The sequence below is a fragment of the Anolis sagrei genome, chromosome 4 (genome assembly GCF_037176765.1).
Source record: "Anolis sagrei isolate rAnoSag1 chromosome 4, rAnoSag1.mat, whole genome shotgun sequence".
Taxonomy (NCBI): domain Eukaryota; kingdom Metazoa; phylum Chordata; class Lepidosauria; order Squamata; family Dactyloidae; genus Anolis; species Anolis sagrei.
Genome location: NC_090024.1, coordinates 89,075,827 through 89,102,181, shown reverse-complemented (window position 1 = coordinate 89,102,181; position 26,355 = coordinate 89,075,827). Strand labels below are relative to the sequence as shown.

Below are 26,355 nucleotides of genomic sequence, written 5' to 3'. Positions count from 1 at the left end.
CATATCTTTTTGGGCTTTCCACTTGGGTTTGGGGAGAAACAAGCATCTGGTGTGCCCCACAAAAAAGTCTTTCGGACTGCTTAGCTTTTCTACACCTACCGATGGGGACAAACTGGGTCTCCCATCTTTCCCGGAATCGTCAAAGAGCTTGTTCTTGAAGATCATGGGCCCCAGTACCTTGAGCTTTCTCTGGACAAGGAAAAAAACAAACCCAGAGTTCCCCCTCCATCTGCAGGACAGAAGTCTGCCAAGTCCTTAGAAGACAACCCACCTGCCTCTATTTGTGTCCTTGAATAAGCCTCTGCCTTCCTTAGTTGTTTGCCCCACCCCTATGCCTACAATGCAATGGCCTACAAGATCTGTCCGCTGCCAGCAAGGCAGAAGGAGGTTGGACTGTATGGCCCCTGGATTGCTCCTGTTGTTGTTTTTATTGTTGTTGTTGTTGTTTTGTGATCATGGGAGGCTCAAATTTTCTCATCTAGCAATTGCATGAATGCAATAACAAGTGACTGAACTGGAAGTTGAGCTTTCACTCTCATGGCCCAGTCTGCACTATAGTGCTCAGGCTCTCTAGAATTGATTTTACCAGCTTGGCTGAATGTCAGCTTTGTGGGGGTTGTTGGAAAGATTTAGGGGTGATATAAGTGGGTGACACAAACCAACACATTTGTGTACAATTCTAGGTCATTTTGGCAAATTTCACAGAGGCATGGAAAAGGGTGGCTTTTTGGTTAACCTTCTGACTGAATGGTCGGCGGTTAAAATCTGGAGAGTAGGGTGAGCTCCCGCTGTTAGCCCCAGCTTCTGCCAACCTAGCAGTTAGAAAATATTCAAATGTGAGTAGATAAATAGAAACCACTCCAGCAGGAAGGTAACAGTGCTCCATGCAGCCATACCAGCCACATGACCTAGGAGGTGTCTACGGGAAACACCTGCTCTTTGGCTTAAAAATAGAGATGACCACCACCCTCCAGAGTCAGACACAACTAGACTTAATGTCAAGGGGAAACCTTTACCTTACCTTTATTGGATCGTTTCTAGGGCTGAAAAACCAGAAACCAGTACCCCTTCTAGTTGGGAAATTGAAAAAGCTAACTTTTCTATTTATAACTAAATCATAGACTGGAGATATGCCCTAAGGCCATAATACTACATTTACATGAAAGTCATTGCCATCAAATAGTGGAAATATTTATTTTAAAAAAATATGGTTTGGATGAAAACAGTAACATGAAATGAGATGAAGATTTCCACCAACCTCTACCTTAAATTTGCCCCTTCAGTGTCCGAGTCACTGGGAAATTTTCCACCCTGGATCCAATATTACCACACTGTCCTTGCTATTTCTTGATCACACCTGGAAGACACTATGAAATCCTAGATAATGTCAAAAAGACACCTGTTGCATTAGGAAACCTATGATCTCAGTGTGACTCTACTTCCAGAGAACTCAACCTCTTCTAAAATGGCAAATTGCAACATATTTGTGTTCCACTTACAACATACATTACATTACTTGTATAGCCTTTATTTGCCTCATCAGATATGAATTCTTAGATGCAGTCACAGTAGCCTGAGTACTGCAGAGGTTCATTTACATTTCCAGTATTCGTTTTTGAATTCCAAGGAACTCCCAGAAGTGTGTTTGCAACAAGCTAGTCTTTATGCAAATTTGCATCTTTAAATATCAACGCCCAGAAGGACTCACTGCACCATTTCATCTCTTCGGCAGAGTTAGAATCTCTCCCATAGAATAAAAGGTAGGTTTCACATAGACTTTTCTTTCCCATGAGTAAAATTTGTATGTGTATATATTATAAATGTGTGTGCATCCTTGTGTGAACAAATTTCTAATAGGAGGGTAGTTATTGGACAGGATGATAGATTATGTAGAATTTTAGAGACACAAGAGAGTGAAGTTTTCATATTCAAAATGGACACTATAATTGGAGAATTTAACCAAGTAGGCGTACAATGTGAAAAGCGCCAAGTGAACTGAAAGAGTTTTTCATGGGACTATATCAACCCTCACTGTGAAATCAGTATCTTGTGGATTGCAATAATATGAAAATAGAATCTGCTGTGACGTATAAAAATAGGAAAAGCACAACACAAAATACATTTCAAAAAGTTGTGTTGCACCCTTTGTTTCCTTCATCAATAGCCTATGTTGATCAAACAGGCAACAACAAGTCTGTCCTCTTTATTCTAATGAAATGGTATAGCATTGCTAAACTATCCAAACCGGCAAACCTGCTGAGTGAGCAGATTAATAAAAATGAGTAGGTGTCTGATTGATTACTTCTTCAGAAGATTAAGGTTGACAGTCTCTAATATGAATAGCCAGATCTGGAACTCAACTGGATTAGACCAGATTTTTGCCTGGTGCATAATAATACTTTATCTTTTTCTTCAGGATTAATCTCAGTTCTGTCTCTAATTAAGCATGTTCACCTTTTTCATTCCAAGTTATTCTTACTGTTATCATTTTAAAATTGTATCAATTTATTCCATCACACATTATCCAGTACCTTATAAATACGACGTAACCAAAATTTATTCAATATATTGTCATGCTTTCTAAGGTCCCTTCTACACTGTCATATTAAATACACATTAATCTGCTCTGAACTGGATTATATGGCAGTGTAGACTCATATAATCCAGTTCAAAACAAATAATGTGGATTATCTGCTTTTATAACGTAGATTATATAGCAGTATGGAAGGGGTATCAATAACAACTGGACCTAAAATCCTTTATATTTTTGGTACAGTATAAATATACAACATTATATTAATTTATTCAATCACACATTTTCCACTACCTTATAAATACAACGTATGGTAACCAAAACCTTATTCTGCTCTATTTAACATATTGTCATGCTCTCTAAGTAGCAACCTGAGCAAAAATTCTTTGTATTTTTGGCACAGCATAAATTGCTACTCTGGACCAGAGTAAAGAGAGAGGGGGCCAGGGGACAGTTCCACCTTGTCCCCTGTGCTATTCTAATAATATAATATAATATAATATAATATAATATAATATAATATAATATAATATAATATAATATACATTTAATATTTATAATATTATAATGTAATACAATATACTAATAATAATAATATATATTATAATTATATATTTATATTACATGTAATATTACTAATAATATTACAATATAATGGTATAGTACAATATAGTAATATTTAATACTGATATTGTACTATGCTAATAATATATACTGTATGTATATATACCTTGTAAGCCGCTCTGAATCCCCTTCGGGCTGAGGAGGGCGGCATATAAATGTCATAAATAAATAAATAAACATATAGCAGTATGTTTAAAGATTAATTTGATAGCTAATTATTTTTGAACTAATCAGAAAAACCCTTGCTTGCTATGGAAATATTTAAAATATCAAATTATAAATATTCTGAGTCAACATATGTACGTCCCTACCAGGGTGTTTGTATTGCTGATAGAAACCTAAGGTTCATGTCAATAGTTATTTATGGGATTTTTGCCTCCATGCATCTATGCCTGAAAATGCCAACTGAAGTTACAGCCACACATTTTGCTCACCCATAATTGCTGGGATATATTGGACTGGATTTTTAACCATCAGTAGTTTTTCTTTGAGAGCTTAGGCTTCTATAATCTGTCCCTGCAAATCAAATCTGCATATATACAGGGTGGGCTACAAGTCACAAAGGGGCTTGATGATTATACTGTATACCAGAGCTTTCAAAATATTTCATGTTGATAAAACACGATTTAGGCAAGCATCATTTCATGACACAATCATTCAGTTTTACTAACAAATCCTTAAACCAACCCCTTATAAAAGACATAGACACATAGACATAGACACATTCATAATTGTAATTAAGAAGTTTATGGAGACACAACATATTTCATGAAACATTTTCATCTATATTTTTTAAAAATGATTTCTATGATAATGGTAGGTTACATACCTGTGACCATCTTTCTTCGAGTGGTGCTCTGCGAATTCACACTTGTGGAGAGACTGCGCCTGCGCAGGCTCCAACGGAAACTTCTACATTTTAAAACTTTTCAAGTTTTGGCGGTAACCCCGCCCAGCCCCGGCAGGGGATAAAAGGGCGCCCCGCGCATACCGATCCAATTCCTACGCCGCTACGGTAGCGAGAAATTGGAGGTTTGCTTAGAGGGGAGGCTGGGCGGGTTAGTGTGAATTCGCAGAGCACCACTTGAAGAAAGATGGTCACAGGTATGTAACCTACCATTTTTCTTCGTGGTCTCTGCGAATGCACACTTGTGGAGACTAGCAAGCTCAGGTCCCGGAGGCGGGAAGAATGCAAACCGACCATTCAAGTCAAGGCCAAACAATTTTATTAAGTGCAAACATTTACTAAACAAGAGATTGCAATCACTTCCGAAGAAGGGCACAGTGCATAAAAGTTATGGGAGTACGTGATCCTCCCGGTCACATGAGGGTGACCAATCAACAGTGAAGGACACTCAACAAATGAGGGCATTCTTTAAACAATTAAAGTGAACTCATGACCCTTGAAATAAACAACATGGTGATTGTTGAAGACACTCATTGCAATGAGGGCACATTAAGTAGTTACACAAAAACAGTTTTGTTAACAAGTGCAAAAACACATTTGCAGGGTAAAAGACGTCGATATCGACACAAAACACTACCCGTGATGAGCCCCATTAGGCCATAGTGCAAGGTTGCCTGTGCCTCAGGCAGTAAAGGCATCGAGTGTAGAGGTGCAATTACAGTCACTAGCACCGGTAAACAGTTGAATTCAAGTAAAAACATGGTAATAACATTCACAACAATATACGGTACCGAAGAAACTCTCGGTACCGATCACGTAGAAGAAGACTTCGTAAAGTTTTAGGGCGGACACGATCCCAAAACTGCCCTCCCAAAGGCCATGTCAGGTGTACACCTGGTATTTAGTCTATAATGCGAGACAAATGTCTGAGGATTCTTCCAAATGGCCGCCTTGCAAATAGCGTCCAGGGGAATCCCTTTAAGGAAGGCTGTCGATGTCGCCATCGCCCTGGTTGTCCGAGCCCGGACAACCGAGGGGGGTTGCTGTCGAGCAAGCTGGTAACAAAGCTCGATTGCCGAGGTGATCCAATGGGACAGGCGTTGCGCTGAGATTGGTAGGCCCACCTTCTCCTGGGCATATGTCACGAACAGTCTCTGAGTCCTTCGAGACTGAGCAGAGTAAAGCTCTCCGCACATCGAGTATATGAAGTCTTTTTTCCCTCGGGGTAGAGGGAGACTGACACAACGAAGGGAGGACAATGTCTTCATTCACATGGAAAGGGGACACAACTTTAGGGAGGAATGTCACGTCCGTGCGGAGGACTGCTCTGTCCTCGTGGACAACAAAATACGGTTCGTCCACACGCAGTGCCGCAAGTTCCGAAGGCCTACGGGCCGAGGTGATAGCGACAAGAAAGGCGACCTTCCACGACAGAAGCCGAAGGTCAATCGATGCCACCGGTTCAAAAGGCGCTTGTGCGAGCCGATCCAGCACAACGTCAAGGTCCCAACCCGGGGTCGGGGAGCGGACTGGGGGGTGCAGGTTGTTGAAACCCCGCAGAAAAGACCTCACGGAGCTATCCTTAAACAAGGAGGCTTCTCCTGTCCGTTGAAGCTGCCAAGAGATGGCTGCCAGGTGAGACTTGAGTGACGACAGCGACAAGCCCCGCTCGGTAAGGTGCAGCAAGAACGAGAGAACTGACGGTACCGATGGTTGATGGTCGTCTAGGCCCTTCTCGGAGAGGAAGGCCTGGAAGCGGTTAAGGCACGCCGAGTAGCACTTTTTGGTCGCTGGCTTGTGAGCTGCCTCCAGAATCGGGAGAACTCCTGGAAACAGGGATCTCAGAACTGGATCCTCCACGCCGAAAGATGCAGAGAAGCGAGGTCGGGGTGGAGAAGCTGGGCGTCTTCCCGGGAGAGTAGATCCTGCCGAAGTGGAAGGCACCTCATCCATCCCTTGGATAATTGGAGAAGGACCGAGAACCACGGTTGTCGTGGCCACTCCGGCGCGATCAAGATGCAGTTCGTTTGCGCCGACTGGATCCTCTCGATCACCCTCGGGATGAGCGGGAAGGGAGGGAAGAGGTAGAGCAGATGCCGCGACCAGTCTAGAAGGAACGCGTCCCTGAGACACCCCGGCACCGTGTTCGGCGCAAGCCAGGCACCGAACTGAGGGAGCAGAGCAGTTCTGTCCCTATAACAGAGTAACGCGAAAAGGTCTGCGGCCGGGAAGCCCCAATCCTTGAAGATCATTGCCAGTTCGTCGGGGTTCAACCTCCATTCATGAGAGGTTGCCCTGGTTCTGCTGAGTGCGTCGGCCTCGACGTTGACCTCTCCCAGGAGGTGCAAAGCTGTTATCGACACCGACCTGGCCACACACCAGTCCCAAAGTTCCAGTGACAGCTTGAGAAGTTTTCTCGAGCCCGTTCCTCCCTGCTTGTTCACGTAGAACATAGCCACCATGTTGTCCGTGAGGATCTGGACCGACTTCCCCGTGACCAGGAGGGCAAACGCCCTCAGGGCTTTGAAGATTGCCAGCAGTTCTAAGTAATTTATATGGCACTGCCTTTCTTGTGGAGACCAGAGGTCGTGGACTGAGAGGTCTCCTGTATGGCATCCCCATGTGAACATCGAGGCGTCCGTCGTGATCGTGAGAGCTGGGGGTTCTGGGTGGAACGGAACGCCCTTGCAGACATGCTGGCGGTTCATCCACCAGTTTAGGGAGTCCTTCACCGACTTCGGTATCAGCAATCGTTTCGCAGCACTGTCCCGCATGGGATTGAAGTGATCCAAGAACCATCTCTGGAGGGGACGGAAGCGGAGCCTCGCCAATGGTGTCACCATCACCGTGGAGGCCATGTGCCCGAGGAGGACCTGTATCTGCTTCGCCGGGACCACTCGGGATCGACGTACTTTGAGCGCTTCGGCTCGAAGAGCCCTGAACCTCTCCTCTGGAAGGAAGACCGTCTGGGAGAGAGAATCGAACATGGCGCCGATGAACTTTATGCAAGTGGTGGGCTCGAGATGGGATTTTTCTTCGTTCAGCTGGAGGCCCAGGTCCTCGAGGAGGGAAAGTGTCTTTGCCACCTGAAGCCGCAGAAGGTCCGGAGAGCGTGCTGCCAACAACCAGTCGTCTAGGTAAGGGAAAATGCGGATTTTTTCCCTCCTGAGGGCTGCTGCGACCACCGACATGCATTTGGTAAAAGTTCTCGGTGCCGTCACGAGACCGAACGGGAGGACGTTGAAGGCATACGTCTGTCCCGCTACCCTGAAGGCCAGGAAGCGTCTGTGATGTTTTCTGACTGAGAGATGGAAGTAAGCGTCCCGGAGATCGACGGACGCGAAGAAGTCTCCGTATCTGAGGAGAGGGAGAATGGACGATACCGTCACCATCCGAAACTTTTGAGGTTCGATGAAGGAGTTTAAGTCTCTGAGATCGAGGATGGGGCGGAGGGAGCCATCCGGCTTTGGGACAGTAAAGTATCTGGAGAAGAAGGCTCGATGGTTTTGAGAGTCCGGGAGAGGGGAAATTGCCCCTTTCAGAAGCAAGGTCTCGACTTCTGTCAGAATTGCCGAGGATGGTTCGGTATCGACAATCTGCCCTGTTGGTGGGAGTTCCTCGAACTCCAATGCATAGCCTTCATCGACAATCTTTAAAACCCATGCATCTGAGGTGATATTTTCCCATGCAGGGAGAAAGTTCGTCAGGCGATCCCCGAACGGTGTTGAGCCGGATGGAAGGATGAGGGCGGGTACCATTGGGAGGGACATGGGAACAACATCTGTAACGAAGGAACAAACGGTATCGTCCATTAGGGCGTCAAATGCGGCGCCTAGCCTGGTTGCCTCCAGAGGGCTGGCGGGATCGCGAGCGTTGCTGCTGGTGCTGCCTCCTTTGCTGTTGAGGTTGCTGAGGGTGGGTCTGTTGGGAGGTATGCAGGGGACGGGCTGGCTGGCGGTACTGTATGGTGCGGTACGGAACTGTGTGCCGGCGTTTGTACTGGAACCATCTGGTCCTCTGTGCCTGGATTTGATTTTCGAAACCGCACTTAGAAGCCAAGGTCTTGAAGTCGTGGTTTGACTTCAGCTTGTCATCCGTTCCGGCGTTAAAGAGCCCCAGGGTGTCGAACGGAAGGTCTTCGATCACCTGTTTCGACGAAGTAGAGAGGCCAGAAGATCTGAGCCAGGCATGCCTCCTGATTGCCACAGCGTGAGCAATCATCTTGCCCGCAGTGTCTCCCGTGTGTTTGGCCATCTGCATCTGGTGATGCGCCAGAGAGTTCGCCTCTTGAGCCAGGGTGGCGAGGGCAGTGCGATCCTCGTCAGACATTCTCTGGAAAAATGGGGCTGCCTTTTCCCAGAGAATTTGCTGGTATGCGCCCATACAAGCGCCATAATTGGCCATGCGGGCCAGCAGGAGGGCACCAGAGTACAGTTTCCTGCCCACCGCATCAAACTTCTTCCCCTCACGGTCGGACGGCACCGACGATTGTCTTCCAAACCCCTGAGCCGCCTTCACGACCACCGAGTTAGGGTCGGGATGGTGTTTCAGCCACTCCAAGCCCTCATCGTCCGTTCTGTACCATGATTCAATTTTCTTAGAGGTTGGAGGGATGGAGGAAGGGGTTTTCCAGGAGCCCTGGATCACTTCAAGGAGGTAGGGAAGGGTAGAAGAGGAGCGGGTGGGGATTCCGCTTGCACTCTTTTAAACACAGGATCTTGCACTGCCTTGGAAGTCTGCTTCACCTCCAGGCCTAGGGCATCAGCCATACGAGCCATTTGATCTGCAAAGGCTCGGACATTGTCAGTGGGAGATGGAGGATCAGCCTCATAGAGTCTCAGACTGCTGCTGCTCCTGCCACAGGGGTCCTGAATCCTTCCACCCAGCTTGGCTGCCCTGGACTACTTGTGAGTAGGAGAAGCCCCAGGCCCTTTCCAACTGGGTGCGACTCAGCAATCCTCCAAGGAGGGAGTGACTATAAAGCTGTGTTGCACCTGCCTTGGCCTAGTCTCAGACTGCTGCTGCTCCTGCCACAGGGGTCCTGAATCCTTCCACCCAGCTTGGCTGCCCTGGACTACTTGTGAGTAGGAGAAGCCCCAGGCCCTTTCCAACTGGGTGCGACTCAGCAATCCTCCAAGGAGGGAGTGACTATAAAGCTGTGTTGCACCTGCCTTGGCCTAGTCTCAGACTGCTGCTGCTCCTGCCACAGGGGTCCTGAATCCTTCCACCCAGCTTGGCTGCCCTGGACTACTTGTGAGTAGGAGAAGCCCCAGGCCCTTTCCAACTGGGTGCGACTCAGCAATCCTCCAAGGAGGGAGTGACTATAAAGCTGTGTTGCACCTGCCTTGGCCTAGTCTCAGACTGCTGCTGCTCCTGCCACAGGGGTCCTGAATCCTTCCATCCAGCTTGGCTGCCCTGGACTACTTGTGAGTAGGAGAAGCCCCAGGCCCTTTCCAACTGGGTGCGACTCAGCAATCCTCCAAGGAGGGAGTGACTATAAAGCTGTGTTGCACCTGCCTTGGCCTAGTCTCAGACTGCTGCTGCTCCTGCCAAAGGGGTCCTGAATCCTTCCACCCAGCTTGGCTGCCCTGGACTACTTGTGAGTAGGAGAAGCCCCAGGCCCTTTCCAACTGGGTGCGACTCAGCAATCCTCCAAGGAGGGAGTGACTATAAAGCTGTGTTGCACCTGCCTTGGCCTAGTCTCAGACTGCTGCTGCTCCTGCCACAGGGGTCCTGAATCCTTCCATCCAGCTTGGCTGCCCTGGACTACTTGTGAGTAGGAGAAGCCCCAGGCCCTTTCCAACTGGGTGCGACTCAGCAATCCTCCAAGGAGGGAGTGACTATAAAGCTGTGTTGCACCTGCCTTGGCCTAGTCTCAGACTGCTGCTGCTCCTGCCACAGGGGTCCTGAATCCTTCCATCCAGCTTGGCTGCCCTGGACTACTTGTGAGTAGGAGAAGCCCCAGGCCCTTTCCAACTGGGTGCGACTCAGCAATCCTCCAAGGAGGGAGTGACTATAAAGCTGTGTTGCACCTGCCTTGGCCTAGTCTCAGACTGCTGCTGCTCCTGCCACAGGGGTCCTGAATCCTTCCATCCAGCTTGGCTGCCCTGGACTACTTGTGAGTAGGAGAAGCCCCAGGCCCTTTCCAACTGGGTGCGACTCAGCAATCCTCCAAGGAGGGAGTGACTATAAAGCTGTGTTGCACCTGCCTTGGCCTAGTCTCAGACTGCTGCTGCTCCTGCCACAGGGGTCCTGAATCCTTCCACCCAGCTTGGCTGCCCTGGACTACTTGTGAGTAGGAGAAGCCCCAGGCCCTTTCCAACTGGGTGCGACTCAGCAATCCTCCAAGGAGGGAGTGACTATAAAGCTGTGTTGCACCTGCCTTGGCCTAGTCTCAGACTGCTGCTACTCCTGCCACAGGGGTCCTGAATCCTTCCATCCAGCTTGGCTGCCCTGGACTACTTGTGAGTAGGAGAAGCCCCAGGCCCTTTCCAACTGGGTGCGACTCAGCAATCCTCCAAGGAGGGAGTGACTATAAAGCTGTGTTGCACCTGCCTTGGCCTAGTCTCAGACTGCTGCTGCTCCTGCCACAGGGGTCCTGAATCCTTCCACCCAGCTTGGCTGCCCTGGACTACTTGTGAGTAGGAGAAGCCCCAGGCCCTTTCCAACTGGGTGCGACTCAGCAATCCTCCAAGGAGGGAGTGACTATAAAGCTGTGTTGCACCTGCCTTGGCCTTGTGTTGCCTGCGCAATTTAACCGGATAGAGACCAACTGGGCCGACCGCCACCGTGTCGACCACCTCCGGAGGTCCATCCGCTATCTTACATCAATCGTCTGTTTTACATCTGAATCATAGCACTTGTGCCAACTGTCAATCTCTTGTTTACTGTGTTTACATATTGCCAACATCGAACGTTATAGTTCCATCCTAACTTGCTGCTAATGTGATAATAAGAGCATAGCATAGCACTTTAAAGGCGCCTGCCTCTGTCGCCAACTGTTTTTGCACTTTGTCCCTTCCCCGAGTCCCCCTGCCGCACTTTAGTAGCATTGAGGGCCAAGTTTTGGGCTTGTTGCACTTTAATATCTTGTCGCACTTTAAGTTCCTGCACTTTAAGAACTACCCTTGTAGCCGTGGATTTTGCTACTGTTACTACTGTTGCACTTAAGACTCTAGCACTCTAGGGACCACCCTATTTTGCGGTTGAACGTTTACCATCTGTATTTACCATCTACCGAAGTGTATTGTTCCCATCCATGTGGTCCCCCACCCTCTTATGTATACTGTCTCTGATACTATTGACTGGTGGAAGAAGCAGGGGAGGAAGTGGGCTGGAGCCTGTGAAGAACAATGAGGAGGGGAGGGGGGACAAAGAAGACCAAAGTAATTGGCAAGAAAAAACGCCAACATTTCAAACATCTGATGAAATAGAGATTAAGACCCTGGTCAGGAACTGCGGCATGGAGGAGGGGAGGTGTTCCACTAGCCGAGGGGCCCCCATAGAGGTCGTGGTGGGAAGGAGGAGATGCGGGAAAAGGAGACCTCAAATTCGGCCAAATTCGGACCATTTATCCAAAACATTAACAATTCCAATTCGGTCTCCTAAGGTAAATTGGTGTAACCAGGTGAGCGGACCCTCTGGACTGAAGGTGGTGCTGTTGAACGCCAGATCTGTCAACGGAAAAACGACCTGGATCCAGGACCTAATCCTGGACGAGCGGGCAGATCTGGCGTGCATCACGGAGACCTGGTTGGATGAAGCTGGAGGAGTAAATCTGACCCAGCTTTGTCCTCCGGGCTTCTCCGTGCAGCACCAACCGAGATCCGGAGGGCGGGGAGGCGGGGTCGCAGTGGTCTATAGAGATTCCATCCATCTGACCAGGTGCCCCATCCCGCAGACCGCAAATTTTGAAAGCGTCTACCTGAGGGTGGGTGACCGGGACAGAATAGGGATTCTGTTAGTGTACCGTCCACCTCGCTGCACTACAGTCTCCCTACCTGAGCTAGCGGGGGTGGTCTCGAGCCTGGCGTTGAAGTCTCAACAGCTCCTTGTGCTGGGAGACTTCAACATCCATGCCGAGGTGACCCTCACAGGTGCGGCTCAGGACTTCATGTCTGCCATGGCAACCATGGGGCTGTCCCAACAAATATCTGGCCCCACCCACTGTGCTGGACACACATTGGATTTGGTTTTCTGCCAGGGATGGGAACAGGGTGGCGGTGTGGAGGAGTTGTCCATCTCTCCGTTGCCATGGACCGACCACTTCCTGATCAGATTTAGGCTCACTGCGCCCCCTAACCTCTGCAAAGGTGGAGGACCTGTTAAGATGGTCCGCCCCAGGAGGCTGATGGATCCGAATGGATTCCTGACGGCTCTTGGGGATTTTCCCGCCACCTCGGTAGGTGACCATGTCGAAGCCTTGGTGGCTCTCTGGAATGGGGAGATGGCCAGGGCTATTGACATGATTGCTCCGGAACGTCCCCTCTCAAGTAGCCGAGCTAAACCAGCCCCTTGGTTTACTGAGGAGCTGGCAGTGATGAAGCGAAGGAAGAGGGAACTAGAGAGCGTGTGGCGTTCAGATCCGAGCGAGTCAAACCGAGCACGGTTTGTGTCCTTTCTTAGGGCATATGCCGCGGCAATAAAGGCCGCAAAGAAAACTTTCTTTGCGGCCACTATTGCGTCTGCAAAGAACCGTCCGGCGGAGTTGTTTCGGATTGTCAGAGGTCTTTTAACTCCCACCACTGCAGGTGGGAGCCCTGACAATTCGGTCGCGCGCTGTGAAGCATTTGCTCGGTTCTTTGCAGACAAAGTCGCCTTGATCCGTTCTGGGCTGGACGCCGCGTTAGATGCAGACTCCGAGAATGTAACAAGAGCACCTGCTTGTCCTATTTTGATGGATTCTTTTCAGTTTGTGAAACCCGAGGATGTGGACAAGATACTTGGAGGAATGAGGCCCACCACGTCCATCCTAGACCCCTGCCCATCCTGGCTTCTGAGGGAGGCCAGAGGGGGATTGGCTGAGTGGGTAACAGTGGTGGTGAATGCCTCCCTTCGGGAAGGCAAGATTCCAGCGAGCCTAAAACAGGCTATCATAAAGCCGCTGTTGAAGAAGCCATCACTGGACCCCACTAAATTAGACAACTTTCGGCCTGTTTCCAATCTCCCCTTCTTGGGCAAAGTCATGGAAAGCGTGGTGGCCTCACAACTCCAGGTATTCTTGAGAGACACGGATTATCTGGATCCGGCACAGTCTGGTTTCAGACCGGGACATGGTACCAAGACGGTCTTGGTCGCCTTAGTGGATGATCTGCGCCGGGAGCTAGACAGGGGGAGTGTGTCCCTGCTGGTGCTCCTGGACCTCTCAGCGGCCTTCGATACCGTCGACCACGGTATCCTTCTGGGGCGCCTTGCGGAAATGGGTCTTGGGGGCACTGCTCTGCAGTGGCTCCAGTCATTCCTGGAGGGCCGCACCCAGAAGGTGTTATTGGGGGACTCCTGTTCCGCACCACAACCTTTGACTTGTGGGGTGCCACAGGGTTCCATACTGTCCCCCATGCTGTTTAATATCTACATGAAGCCGCTGGGTGAGATCATCCGGAGTTTCGGGGTGCGGTGTCATCTGTACGCAGATGATGTCCAACTCTGTCACTCCTTCCCACCTGCTACTAAGGAGGCTGTCGAGGTCCTGAACCGGTGCCTGGCCGCTGTAACGGTCTGGATGAGGGCGAACAAACTGAAACTAAATCCAGACAAGACAGAGGTACTCCTGGTCAGTCGCAAGGCCGAACGGGGTATAGGGTTACAGCCTGTGCTGGACGGGGTCGCACTCCCCTTGAAGGCGCAGGTTCGCAGCTTGGGTGTGACTCTGGACTCATCGTTGAGCCTGGACCCCCAGGTTTCAGCGGTGACCAGGGGAGCATTTGCACAGCTCAGGCTCGTGCGCCAGCTGCGCCCGTATCTCGGGAAGTCTGACTTGGCCACGGTGGTACACGCTCTTGTCACATCCCGCCTGGACTACTGCAACGCTCTCTACGTGGGGCTGCCCTTGAAGACAGCCCGGAAGCTTCAGCTGGTTCAGCGCGCGGCAGCCATGTTACTAACTGGAGCGGGTGGCAGGGAGCACACAACGCCCTTGTTGTCCCAGCTCCACTGGCTGCCGATTTGCTACCGGACCCAATTCAAGGTGCTGGTTTTGGCCTACAAAGCCCTAAACGGTTCCGGCCCAAAATACCTTTCTGACCGCATCTTGGCCTACGAGCCCACGAGGACCTTGAGATCGTCTGGGGAGGCCCTTCTCTCGATCCCGCCTGCCTCACAGGCACGGCTGGCGGGGACGAGGGAGAGGGCCTTCTCGGTGGTGGCCCCCCGGCTGTGGAACACTCTCCCTGCACACATCAGACAGGCGCCTTCCCTCATGTCCTTTCGAAAAAGCCTTAAGACATGGCTGTTCGAGAGGGCATTTAATTAAGTGCTAAACAATACGGTAATGAGAACTGGAATGGAACAAGGAATATGAGACTGGCTATGATTCCACTAAGAGACGAAGCGGATGTTTAGTGTAGTCTGTAATTGTTGTATAGTTTATATGTTGTTGAAACTGGCTTTTTTGTAATTGTCTTTTATGTGTACTGTACACCGCCATGAGTCGCCCTTATGGGCTGAGAAGGGCGGTTAATAAGTGCATCAAATAAAATAAAATAAATAAATAAATAGGCGTCGTGAGTGGGTGATCTCTCGATCCCGAGAGATAACACAGACCCCGAGTGTACCGATCCCGGTAACTCGCCATCTTCCTCTTCATCATCAGCAGCCACGGATTGGGGAGGAGGGGATGAGGAGACATCGCGACTCGGGCGCTGCAGTAGAGCCACTGGGGGGGGCTTTTGAGGCTGAGGCCTGAATGGCACGGGCCAGTCTCATAGTCTGTCTGCCCCTTTCCGGAGTCTCCAACACTGGAGAAGTCTCCTGTCTTGCCATCACAGTTGTCAAGGTCGTGACCGACGGGAAAAGCTCCTGTCTGGCTGTCACATGTCGAGTCGGTGCCTCGATCACCGTGTCCACCGAGATCACCGGGGACTCAGGTTGTTCCGACGGCAGTTCTGGCAACGGCTGTGGCTCCTGGGCAGGTTGTGGTGCCGGTTGGGGTTCAGCAGTCTGCGACGGCGATGACCTCGCCGACGAGGTGGCCGAGGAGGCAGTGGTCTGCTTTCGTGAAGAAGAAGAAGACGAGGATGGAGGCGGCATCGTCTTCTTCTTCTTTGCCGGTGGCTGAGCTGTCTTTGACACAGACTTGCCCGGGGTGGGCGGGACGGAGGATGAGGTGGAAGCACGCCAAGACTCTTCTTGAGACCGGCGGAAGGCAATGCGAACCGCCGTGGAACATGGCGGAGTCGCCGATGTCGACCTCGTGGACCTGATCGATCTCACCGACGCCACAGAACTGGTCGAAGAGTGCCGGATGCGTATGGTCTCGGTCGTGACCGTGCATGGAGTCTTTTGCTTCGTAGGCTTTGTGGTCTTAGAAGCTGTCGACACCGAGGCTTTAGAGGTTGTCGACATAGCTGCTCTCGGCCTCTTCTGCGCAGCCTTTTTCGCCCTTGTCTGGCGAGGCTCGGCCTCCACCGAGGGATCGACAGATTTTGATGTCGATGCTGCCTTCGACGTCGAAGCTGATGCTGAAGGCCTGGATACCGCAGCTGACGTCGATGCCGATGTCAATGTTGAAGGTACCGGAGCCAACGTCTGCTGGTACAGAAGGTATCGAAGCCGATGGACCCGGTTCTTATGGGACTGTGCCGTCAACGATTGACAATGACGACACGAAGAAGTAATGTGTGCCTCTCCGAGACACAAAAGGCAAAGAGCGTGCTTGTCCGAATCAGGGATCTTCCTCGGACAATTCGCGCATCTTTTGAAGCGAGTTGTTGACATAATACTGTCGAACAACCCGAGGAAACTCTGTAGAGAAACTATCCAACTATTCGACTAGAAGTACCGAAGCGAGCCGTGCGGCGGAAAAAAAAGAATTGGATCGGTATGCGCGGGGCGCCCTTTTATCCCCTGACGGGGCTGGGCGGGGTTACCGCCAAAACTTGAAAAGTTTTAAAATGTAGAAGTTTCCGTTGGAGCCCGCGCAGGCGCAGTCTCTCCACAAGTGTGCATTCGCAGAGACCACGAAGAAAAATAATATTTTTGTTATTTCCCCTTACATTCGTGCAACACACCTACACATTGCAGTCAACACAAAGCTTGGAAAGCTTTGCTGTATTGTAAACATAAAGGTGGTATTAAATAATGAAACTCTTTGTGAATTTTGGTCCACCTTGTATTAAATATGGATGTTCTCTGCTATGTCCTCACAGCAAACTGGAGACATTGTCCCTTACACAATTTCCAAAATATGTGTTCAGCAAAGGTCTTAGTAAACTGAGTGGTTTCAAAGGTTCCTTAATTTCTAGAAAAAGATTGTGTGTCATTGTCTTACAAACAATAGCCTGGTTTGTGGATACATGTGAAACTGAGGTATATTGTGACAGAGGAAAAATGGGGAAACCATAAGTTAAGGCAAGCTTCATACCACTCACATGTTGAAGCAGAAGCCCCACCTGTATGCTAATAGAATTGGGATTATATATAGAAGAAACTGGAAGTTTTATCCATGTTTAGGAGGGAGAATTTTTGCTTTCTACATTGTTTTTCAACAATAGAGTAAAGCCACCTTCTTCTACCTCATTCTCAATTTTACAGGTAAGGCTCAGTAAAGGGTGGCTGCTATTGCTTACTGACAAAAAACAAACAACAAACAACAAAGCCACAGTGGTTACTAAACAAACGCTGCATTTGTTTGGACATCGTTCTTTTCTTCATTTGAAGGAAGACTTACATACCAAAATGACTTACTATTAAGCCCAATTGAAGTCCTGTCAAAGTAAGGAAATCAGAGTAATTGCCAGGTTTGGAAATAATACCATCCCACAATCAAACATTATATATCCAAACAACTTCCCACATATTAAAACCTCAAGAAGATTGGAAGCATCCACTTTTCTTTTCAATTAATTATTTCTTTGGTTATCCAAAGAGCATGTTGTGGTTGACTTTTAACTGGTTTAGCTTAATTGCATGTTCGGGTATGAAATATACTCTGGATAAAGAACCAAACCTCAGATATACACCATAACTTGGAGAAAAATGCCACAACTTTATTTAGTTACAACTGTCTAAAAGGGTTGATGTGGTCCAAAGGCAGCACACTCCATAAGCCTGGATCTAGGCATCAATCAACCAATGAACCAGTAGATCTGAATCTATGTCAGATCCCATAAGGGATGGCATGAGAGTTAACAACTGTGCTGCATCAGCCTAAGAGCCTCATCACAAGGTCCAGGTAAAGAGTCCAGCTTTGCCTGGCTTCGGTGAGAAAACATGGAGGCAGTGGGGCAAATCACCCCACACACAGCTCCCATCACATGTGGGGAGCATCGCCGTTCTGCAAGAATATGTGCTGGCTCCATTGGACAACATGGGAAGCCTCCCGTGTTGTGGGGAAAGTGTCCAATGATGCCTCCACCCCAATTGAGGGCAGGACCCCTTCCAGAAGTCACATGATGTTGTGAAATAGCTGGCATGGGGTTCCATCCTCAAGATGGAAGGGGAAGCATCAAGGATGCTGATTTAGATAAGTGTGATGAGGTCTTTAATCTGTCAGCCACTAGGGGCAAGTGGCAAACATTCACTCCAAACTGAGGAAGACTGATTCCAAACCACATACAGAGTGCCTTGGGTATATTAGTCTCCCAATCCTGGATCCATGGCCTATTCAAACAGTCCAGCAAAGTAATTACAAATTAAAAACTATAAAAACTGCTTCATTAGACATAGGGAGGGAGGGTGGGGTGTAGATTGGAGCAAGCTTAGGAGAGCTCATTCTGGCACTTGGAACAGCTAACTGGCATGAATGGGGGCTGATAGCCAATGGGAGTGAAACATGCAGCCATCGTTGCCTTACTAGAACCCCCCCCCCTCTCCCGCAGCCACTTGGAAGAAGGCCCTGGGGAAGAAATATACAATGACAGTTGATACAGCATAAGACAATATCTCATAATCCTGAAACTGTAACCTGGCAGTATATTAAGCCAGAATCATAAGCCACATATCGCTTCTAAATGATATGTTATTGTGTTTCTGTTATTGTCACAGGTATCTTTGGCTTCAACCATGAAAACCCTCACTGATGCAAACACTGAATTTGCTGTGGAACTTCTGAAAATACTGTTGAAAAACAGTCAGGGGGGAAACATCTTCTGTTCCCCACTGAGTATCTCAGCAGCTCTGAGCATGCTCCTTATGGGTGCCAGAGGGAACACTGCTAAACAGATGGAAAAGGTAATCATCCCGTCACAAGGGAAAATGTGGGACAGTATTGTTGTAAGGCCCACCCATAATCCCAGCTGTGGGGGAAATCACTTGGAAATGTCCCTCACTGGCATCTGAAACACAAAGTTATTTTTAAAAATGAAACGTGGAAATGCAATATGAGAAAAATACAGTGCTTCACAACTTATATGAAACAAGGATTGGAAGAAACTGTAGTTGAGATATGTTTAAAAAAAAACCTCAGTGAAAATTCAAATGAAAGATTTTCACATCCCTTCTTCTGAGGTTCAGGAATGGCAATTAGGGTCTGGGATCTTGTATGCACAAGAAGTGGAAAGTACATGTGTGGTTGAGGTCTAAGGGGAGCACACTCCATAAGTCTATATCCATGCCCAACAATGCAGCATGTTACAGTGTTTTTCTATTTGTGTTTTAAACAAAATATGGAGCTTCTTCAAAACTAATCATAGACTCTTCCATACAATGTTGCCAGCATAGACATAAAGCAATGAGTGAGGCAGCTCCCTCTGGGCACAGGGATAGTAGTATTGTGTTGGGAAAAAAGAGGTATATATGTATATATGTCAAAGGACCTGTCTCGCATCATTAAGATCACCTGTGTGAGAATGTGCGTGCATTTACTTTGCCTCATTAAAAAAAAAGATGTGCCACAATTGTGCAGACCACAATGACAGGTTTCTCATTTCACATTTTATGTTGCAGGTCCTTCACTTCACTGAGATTGGTGGATCTGGAAGTTCGAAGGGTGTTCCTGTAAGAGTATTATCTGTCTTATTCTGTCTCTTTCACTTCTCCAACTAAGGAAGACAAAATGCAAATTTAGACAGATTACCTTTTCAAAATGGTATTTAATCCCAAATCAGAAACAAATCCATTAGCAGTTAGCTGCTGTCTTTGTACATGATCTGGTGTAGTAAGGCTGCTGTGTGCATTAACTAAATGAGTCATGCAATGGGGATTTGAACATTTGAAAATGACTACAAAACACCTAAATGGCACTACCCTGTTTGCTCTTTACCAAGGTATTTGGCATCCCAAGTAATATAGGGTGATGCCAAAAATCATGAAGAACTTTCAATATCTAATAACCTCTTTATTTTTTCTTTTAAAGTCACAATATCACAGTATCATATACAGTATATACAGGAAAGAAAATTACATAACATTTTGTGTAAAATCTTTTCAATTTCTTTTTCAAAATGTTATTGAAACATCAGACTCCTTTGTTACTTTTGACCCACCCTGTATATCCTAGTTATATTTGAATGGGTAGAAAACATACACCAAAACACAAGAATGTGCCTAGTTTGTTTAGTGTCCTACAGCTCTATTTATTTAGTTTTCTAACTGCAGTTCTCAGGTTCCCCAAGCCAGCAAAGCCAACTGTATGCTGGTTGGAATTAGTTTTGAAAAAGTAATTCAAATAAACCCATTTCTGTTTTTCTTCTTTGTTTGCACTGCCTTAGTGAAGATTACAACTTTTTACCTCTAGGGACCTCATCACATGGAGGCCTAGAAGCTGGGGGATAGAGGTGGAAACCGTGGGGAAGCACACTGCTTCGTCCCCTTACCATGGTTGGCCATGGGACCCCTTCCCATGATGTTTCTCCACTATTCTCAGCATCCTCCTACATCCTCCTCAATTTCTTCAATGAGAAGTCAGGGCTGCATGTCTCTGTGATACCAGCAAACTGTTGGCTGTTTCCTTCTTTGTTTTCACTATCAGTGTGTGTGTGTGTGTGTGGTAGGAGTGACTTGAGAAGCTGCAAGTTACTTCTGGTGTGAGAGAATTGGCCATCTGAAAGGACGTTGCCTTGGGGGTGCCCAAATGTTTTGATGGTTTACCATCCTCGTGGGAGGCTTCTCTCATATCCCCGCATGGGGAGCTGGACCTGACAGAGAGAGCTCATGCTCACTCTCCCCGGATTTAAACCTCCCACTTGGTCTTTAGTCCTGTCAGCACAAGGGTTTAACCCATTGCACCACTGGGGGCTCCTCTGTCTTAGTGAAGATTATATCTTTTTGCTTCTAGGGACCTCATCACATGTAGGCCTAGAAGCTGAGGGCTAGCGGGGAAAACTGTGGGGCAGCATACTGCTTTGTCCCCTTACCAAGGTTGGTCATGGGATCCTTCTCATGTTTCTCCACTGTTCCCAGCTTCCTCCCACTACCTCCCCATCTTCTTGAATGAGGAGTCAGGACTGCATGTCTCTGCGCTGTCAGCACACTGTTGGCATGCTGCTGGCATGGAGCCCTGCTGGAAGTAGCCTTGCGTCATCTGATGGGCTCCAGCAGACTCTGTGCCAGCAGCATGCCAGCAGTGCCAAAAAGTGGGGAGAAGACACTCCTTGGCCTCCATGTGATGAGGTGGTAAGAGCATTTTCATGAGCATTTCACTGTCATAACTATATTATTTGTTATTTTGGCTCTGAGTGCTGAAGTGTGTGCTTTGGATAGCAACTCCCAGACCTTCTGCAGACAGAATGGTAGGTGTGGTTACTGGATGGGGTATTATCACAGCTGTAGTCCAAAATGGCATACAGTATTTTCACACTCTGTTGTAAAGCCTGCTTTACAGTATATGTTAAACTGTTCTTTACAAGACAACAGATGTCCTGTTAAACAGCTTTTGCTCTTTAAAGGTTACTGGGGCACAGTGTGACAAATCTGGAGGACCTCATGAACAGTTCAAGGCACTTTTATCTGCCATCAACCAGCCTACCAAAGATTATGATCTGAATATTGCCAACAGACTGTATGGATCAAACAGTTATGAGTTCTTGCAGGTAAGAAATTTTGCTTTCTATACCTCTTCCCGTGGGTGAGGTCTGTGTCTCAAATTTGGTCTAGGTCCATCATTCATCGGGGCCACAGTGGCCTGTGGAAATGGGGGAAGGTACTACAAATCCCATTGTCTGTGGTCCATCTTCCACTAGGATATAAAATGCAACATGGGAAGTCTTTGTGCAAAACTTGGCCCAGAATAGATCCTGGGTGATGAGGTAACATGTAGTCTCTGGATTTGGGTGAAGGTACTTTAAATCACATAGTCCATGGTCTATCCTCCCCCAAACATGACCACCAGGATATAAAGTGTGCCATGAGGGGGGTCTGTGTGAGAGTTTTGTCCAGATGCATCATTTATGGGTGTTGCAGTGGTCTCTGGAAGTGAGTGAATGTACTGCAAATCCCATCATCTGTGGTCCATCCTCTCCCAAACCTCACCAGGATGTAAAGTGTGTTGTGGGGGGTTCAAAGTTTGGTCCAGGTCTGTCATTTGTGAGGGTTGCAGTGGACTGTGAAAGTTGGAGCCAAAGGAGGTGAAAGCACTGGAAATTCTATTGTCCATTATCAATGCTCCTCTATACCACTCCAGTGTGTAAAGCGTATCATGGGGTGTCTGTGTGCCACGTTTGGTCCAGGTCCATCATTAGTGGGGGCCAAGGTCAGTTGAAATCAGATTCAAAGCAGGTAAATGTACTGCAAATCTCATCATCCGTAGTCCACCCTCCCCGCTCCAGACCTTGCTGGTATGTTATGTTGATCATGGGAGGACTGTGTGCTAAATTTGATACAGGTTCTTCATTTGTAGGGGCTGTAGGCCGGGCCAGAAAAATACATTGCCACCCCACACATACATGCATGAACATGTTTGCTATTTTGGTTCGTAATAAATTTACCTATTGGCCCCTTAGTAGGTTCTTTGTCTTACACTTTCCAGTCTGCACTTAAGTAATATACTGAGAGATGTTGACCTTCCAGATGTGCTCAGTGTTAACTTGGATAAATCATTACCAATCTCCAATGTTGGATGATGCTGATAGCTAAAATCACAAACATCTGAAGGGGAAAGGATTCCCACTTAAAGCTCAACTGTTAAAACCATGAAAAGTCAAAATTAGGAAACATGGAAATAGAAATTCCAATTTGTTGTAAATAAACATTATAGTTACCTTATTGTACTTAATTATGCACAGCAATACTTACATTCCACAAAGGAGCTGTACCATGCTGAACTGGAAAGAGTTGACTTTAGTAACGCAACAGAAGAAGTCAGAAAGAAGATTAACTCTTGGGTTGAAAGCCAGACAAATGGTAAGAAAGCATGTATCCCTTCTCGCTCACTTTATATCATTATTTTGTGTGTTTCTCTACATCACAATTCAAAACAGATTTTTTTAAAAAAATAATTAAATAAAAAGACAATAATCTAAATTTATTTTTGAAAAGGTAAAATCAAGGATCTCTTTCCTAGTGGGAGTATTTCCCAAGATGCTGTCTTGATCTTAGTGAATGCCATATACTTCAAAGGAAAGTGGAAGGTGAAATTTGATCCAAAGAAAACACACGAAGCACCATTTTGGACTAGCAAGGTATGGTATGTCTAAAAGCTTGCAGACATGGGAATGTATCCATTATGATTGGTTCCATAATAACCTGGAGTACACAGATTTAGAGCTTAAAACATTACATTTCTTTGACTTACGTCTCTCAAAATATATTGGCCAGTATGGCTATGTTGGTTTAGAAGATTTTGTTAGTACCAAATGAAAGGTGATAATTGAATCAGTGTAAGAGTTGACTTGCCAAGTTCCCATTAATTTAGTGGATTTGTTCCAGTTGGGACTAATTGTGGGATTTGGTCCCCCATATGTTTCCAAGAACTGCAACGATCAAGTTGGGGTTTTCTCACTAGCTGTGCAGCATATGACTTCTTGAATTTAAATTTTGTTGACACTGGAAATTATGTCAATTAGCTGACTTTAGTCAACATTTCATGTATTATGTATACAGTTTCTTATCAGGCTACTATGGAATACTAGGAATGTTTAAATGCTGCTTTGTTTATTGCAGAATCAGAGTAAACCAGTGCAGATGATGTTCCTGGAAGATGAATTTAATCTGGCTAAAATAAAGAGCCCACCCTTGCAAGTCCTTGAGCTTCCTTATCATCAGGATGAACTAAGTATGCTCATTCTTCTGCCAGATAACAAAGAATCTCCAGACCAGGTATCTTTGTCTGATTTCTACCAATATCAGCAATGGAAATTAAATGAAAATTTTAAATTTAGATTAAGATAGGCTTTGCAGTAGCTACTTATGTTTTTAATATTTTTAAAAATGAGAAGAATAAGATGAATCACCTGATCCCACCATCCTTTTTTATTTAAACTATACAGTAGTGTGATATTTAAATGACTATTTTTATTCTTCAATATCTCATCAATTTCCTTTTTTTCAATATTAACTATTGGCAGATTAATCTTATAAGACTCAAACAGATGCTGAAATACCTTTACAGAAATAGTTTTAAATGTTGAATATCTCATTCCTTATCTACACTGCACAAGTAAAGTTGCTTCTACACTGACACTATAGCACAGTTTAGAGCTGGATTAAAACGAACCAGTTTTGCTGTACAGTGCCTACACAAACCAGTTTAAGGCTGGGAAAATGGACACAGTATCCACTTAATGAGGACCGGAATCAAACCCAGGATTCTTTTTTCTTAACCAGTCCACTAAGGGTGTCAGCACTAGTGGTGTCCTGACAAGCGCTCCACATTTTTGAGTCCAGTTTCAAGTCCTGCATGTGATATACTCTGATATGGACATTATCTGACTTATTCCAACTTTCTGATGAGGTTTTAATGTACAGTTTGGGATGTGCATTGATGGTGTGCATTTTGCAGGCACCCATTCAGACTCAATGGTCTGTGTATAGATGAATTCTAAGTAAACAGTCAGCAAAACTTCATTCATTTAAAATACTTACTGCATTTTGAAAAGGTTCAGTTTTCTGTGTCTTTAATTGTATGTCAGTTTACAACCACATTTAAAAATGCAGGAGAGCTTTCCATTTCAATTCTGAAATACTGAAGGTTGCTCTCCACTAGAACAGACATGGTGGAGAGGGTTTCACATGCGGTTGCATAGGGCTCGGGAGGAGGGGGATGCATAGCTGTTTGTGCCTGCACTCCTCCTCGCAGGAGGACACAGCGGCCCACCATGTCCTCCCATGAAAACGAGGGCTTGACACAACCCCGCGCAGCAACATGTGCCTGTAGGGTGTTCCTCACTGCAGGAGGGCATGGCTTGATACGTGGCTGCGCAGAGCTCTTGGGAGAGAGGGCCAAGAGTCCAAGAGGCTACATCTAACCCACAGTTCTGGGTTCCCCCAGGCCTGTGCTTCACAGGGAAATGTAGTTGATATTGATTGTCATTAATTTAAACAACCCAGCTTGGGAAAACTGGCTCCAGACAATTTTGTCTTGGTTCACATGCTAGCAGTGGGTGGGGTAATAACTTAAAATGAATGTGAGCCCTGTAGTAATGGCATGCTGCTCCCCTCCACATATACATTACAGCCAATTACTGACAAACACCTTCAATCCCACACACCTATACAACCATTCACAAACCAAAGGAGCATGCTGGTACCCTTGATGATATATGTAGTTTTGCTGAAAAGGGATTCAGCCAGTGCTTGTGGAAGTGCTGCTTGAGGTGTCACCTTCTCTTCAGTTGGATTTGCTCTTCCCTCATCCAACCTGAGAAAGGCATGAAGCTCAACAATAAACTTTTGCTTCTCAAAACCACAACTTGCGTAGTTATTCTTTAAATCCTTCATTATTTAGGAGCTCTGAGGAAGGCTATCATTCAACAGCTCTGCAAGCCAAATGATCCAGGTTAGCAGGTTTTATATAAATGGTTTTAGATAAAGATTATCTGTTTTAATAATGTTTCTACACCTTCCCACTATATTTTTACAGCTTGAAAGAGAACTCACGTGTGTGAAGCTGAAAGAATGGACCAGTTCAGCACATATGAAGAAACAAAAAATGAGAGTTTTCATGCCAAAGTTCAAACTGGAAGAAAAATATGAACTCGTACCAATTTTAGAAGCCATGGAAATGACTGATGTGTTTCTACAGGGAAAAGCTGACTTATCAGGCATGTCAAAAAACCAGGATCGTAATCTGGTTGTGTCCAAGGTCACTCATAAAGCTTATGTTGATGTTAATGAAGAGGGTACAGAAGCAGCTGCTGCTACTGGTATAGAAGTGGTGCCATACAGTGCAGAAATTCTTCCAGAGTTTACAGCTGACCGTCCCTTCATGTTTTTAATAAGACATAATAGCACTGGGAGTATCCTTTTTGGTGGCAGATATTCCTCACCATGATGATCACCAGATGCTGAAATCACAAGAAACTTTATCTTGGTCGTGCACCGAAAATGTTAAGAGTTCTGGGAAAAATAAATATACTACAAATGCAATGTTCTTCTTGACTGACATAGCAAGACTTTCATCTCTTAAGAAATCACAGAACTTTAGGTTGGATGTCTCTTTTACATACACAGGCAAATGCATCTTAAACCTTTCATTATTTGTATGCCTGACTTCTGCTTTCTCCATTTAAAGGAGATATGGTGTCTATAGTATGCTTCCTTTCCACATCTTCAGATTTCTCGACTGCAGTTTCCATTCTGTCTTATGTCAGAGCCCATCTTCTGCAAGCGAATATTTCTGCAAAAGAACCACAATCTTACAAGGCCAGATTTTGTAAGACTTTCCTTTTTCTGAGTGTAGAAATAGCAGGTTAAATATCTAAGCTATTGATTCATTCACTGCATTTTCCTATCACTTCTCAAAAACTTCTTTGAAATATTAAATAAATAAATCAATAAATCCAAATGAAACTCTTCATGCCTCTCTGTAAAAAATGCTATAAAAACAGTATTAAGAAGGCTGGCGCATATTTTAGAAATGTAAAAATCCATCAGTGTCAAGAAATTGGGTTCTTTTCTGCAAATGTCATGACAAAACCCATCTTGTGTAGTGTCACCTTCTCACAAGTAAATTGACCTCACACTCAGAATCAACAAGAAT

General features: G+C 46.4%; 1 protein-coding gene across 1 annotated transcript; it reads left to right on the top strand.

The window, feature by feature from the left end:
* Positions 1-1,671: 1,671 nt before the first annotated feature.
* LOC132774539 (serpin B4-like) lies at positions 1,672-25,742 on the top strand. The gene is made up of 8 exons (XM_060774729.2): positions 1,672-1,760; positions 18,267-18,452; positions 19,167-19,217; positions 21,107-21,250; positions 22,442-22,559; positions 22,695-22,837; positions 23,319-23,474; positions 25,237-25,742. Exons 2-8 carry the CDS (start codon positions 18,285-18,287, stop codon positions 25,645-25,647), a joined length of 1,191 nt encoding a protein of 396 aa, XP_060630712.2. The 5' UTR covers positions 1,672-1,760; positions 18,267-18,284; the 3' UTR covers positions 25,648-25,742.
* The last annotated feature ends 613 nt before the right edge of the window (positions 25,743-26,355 follow it).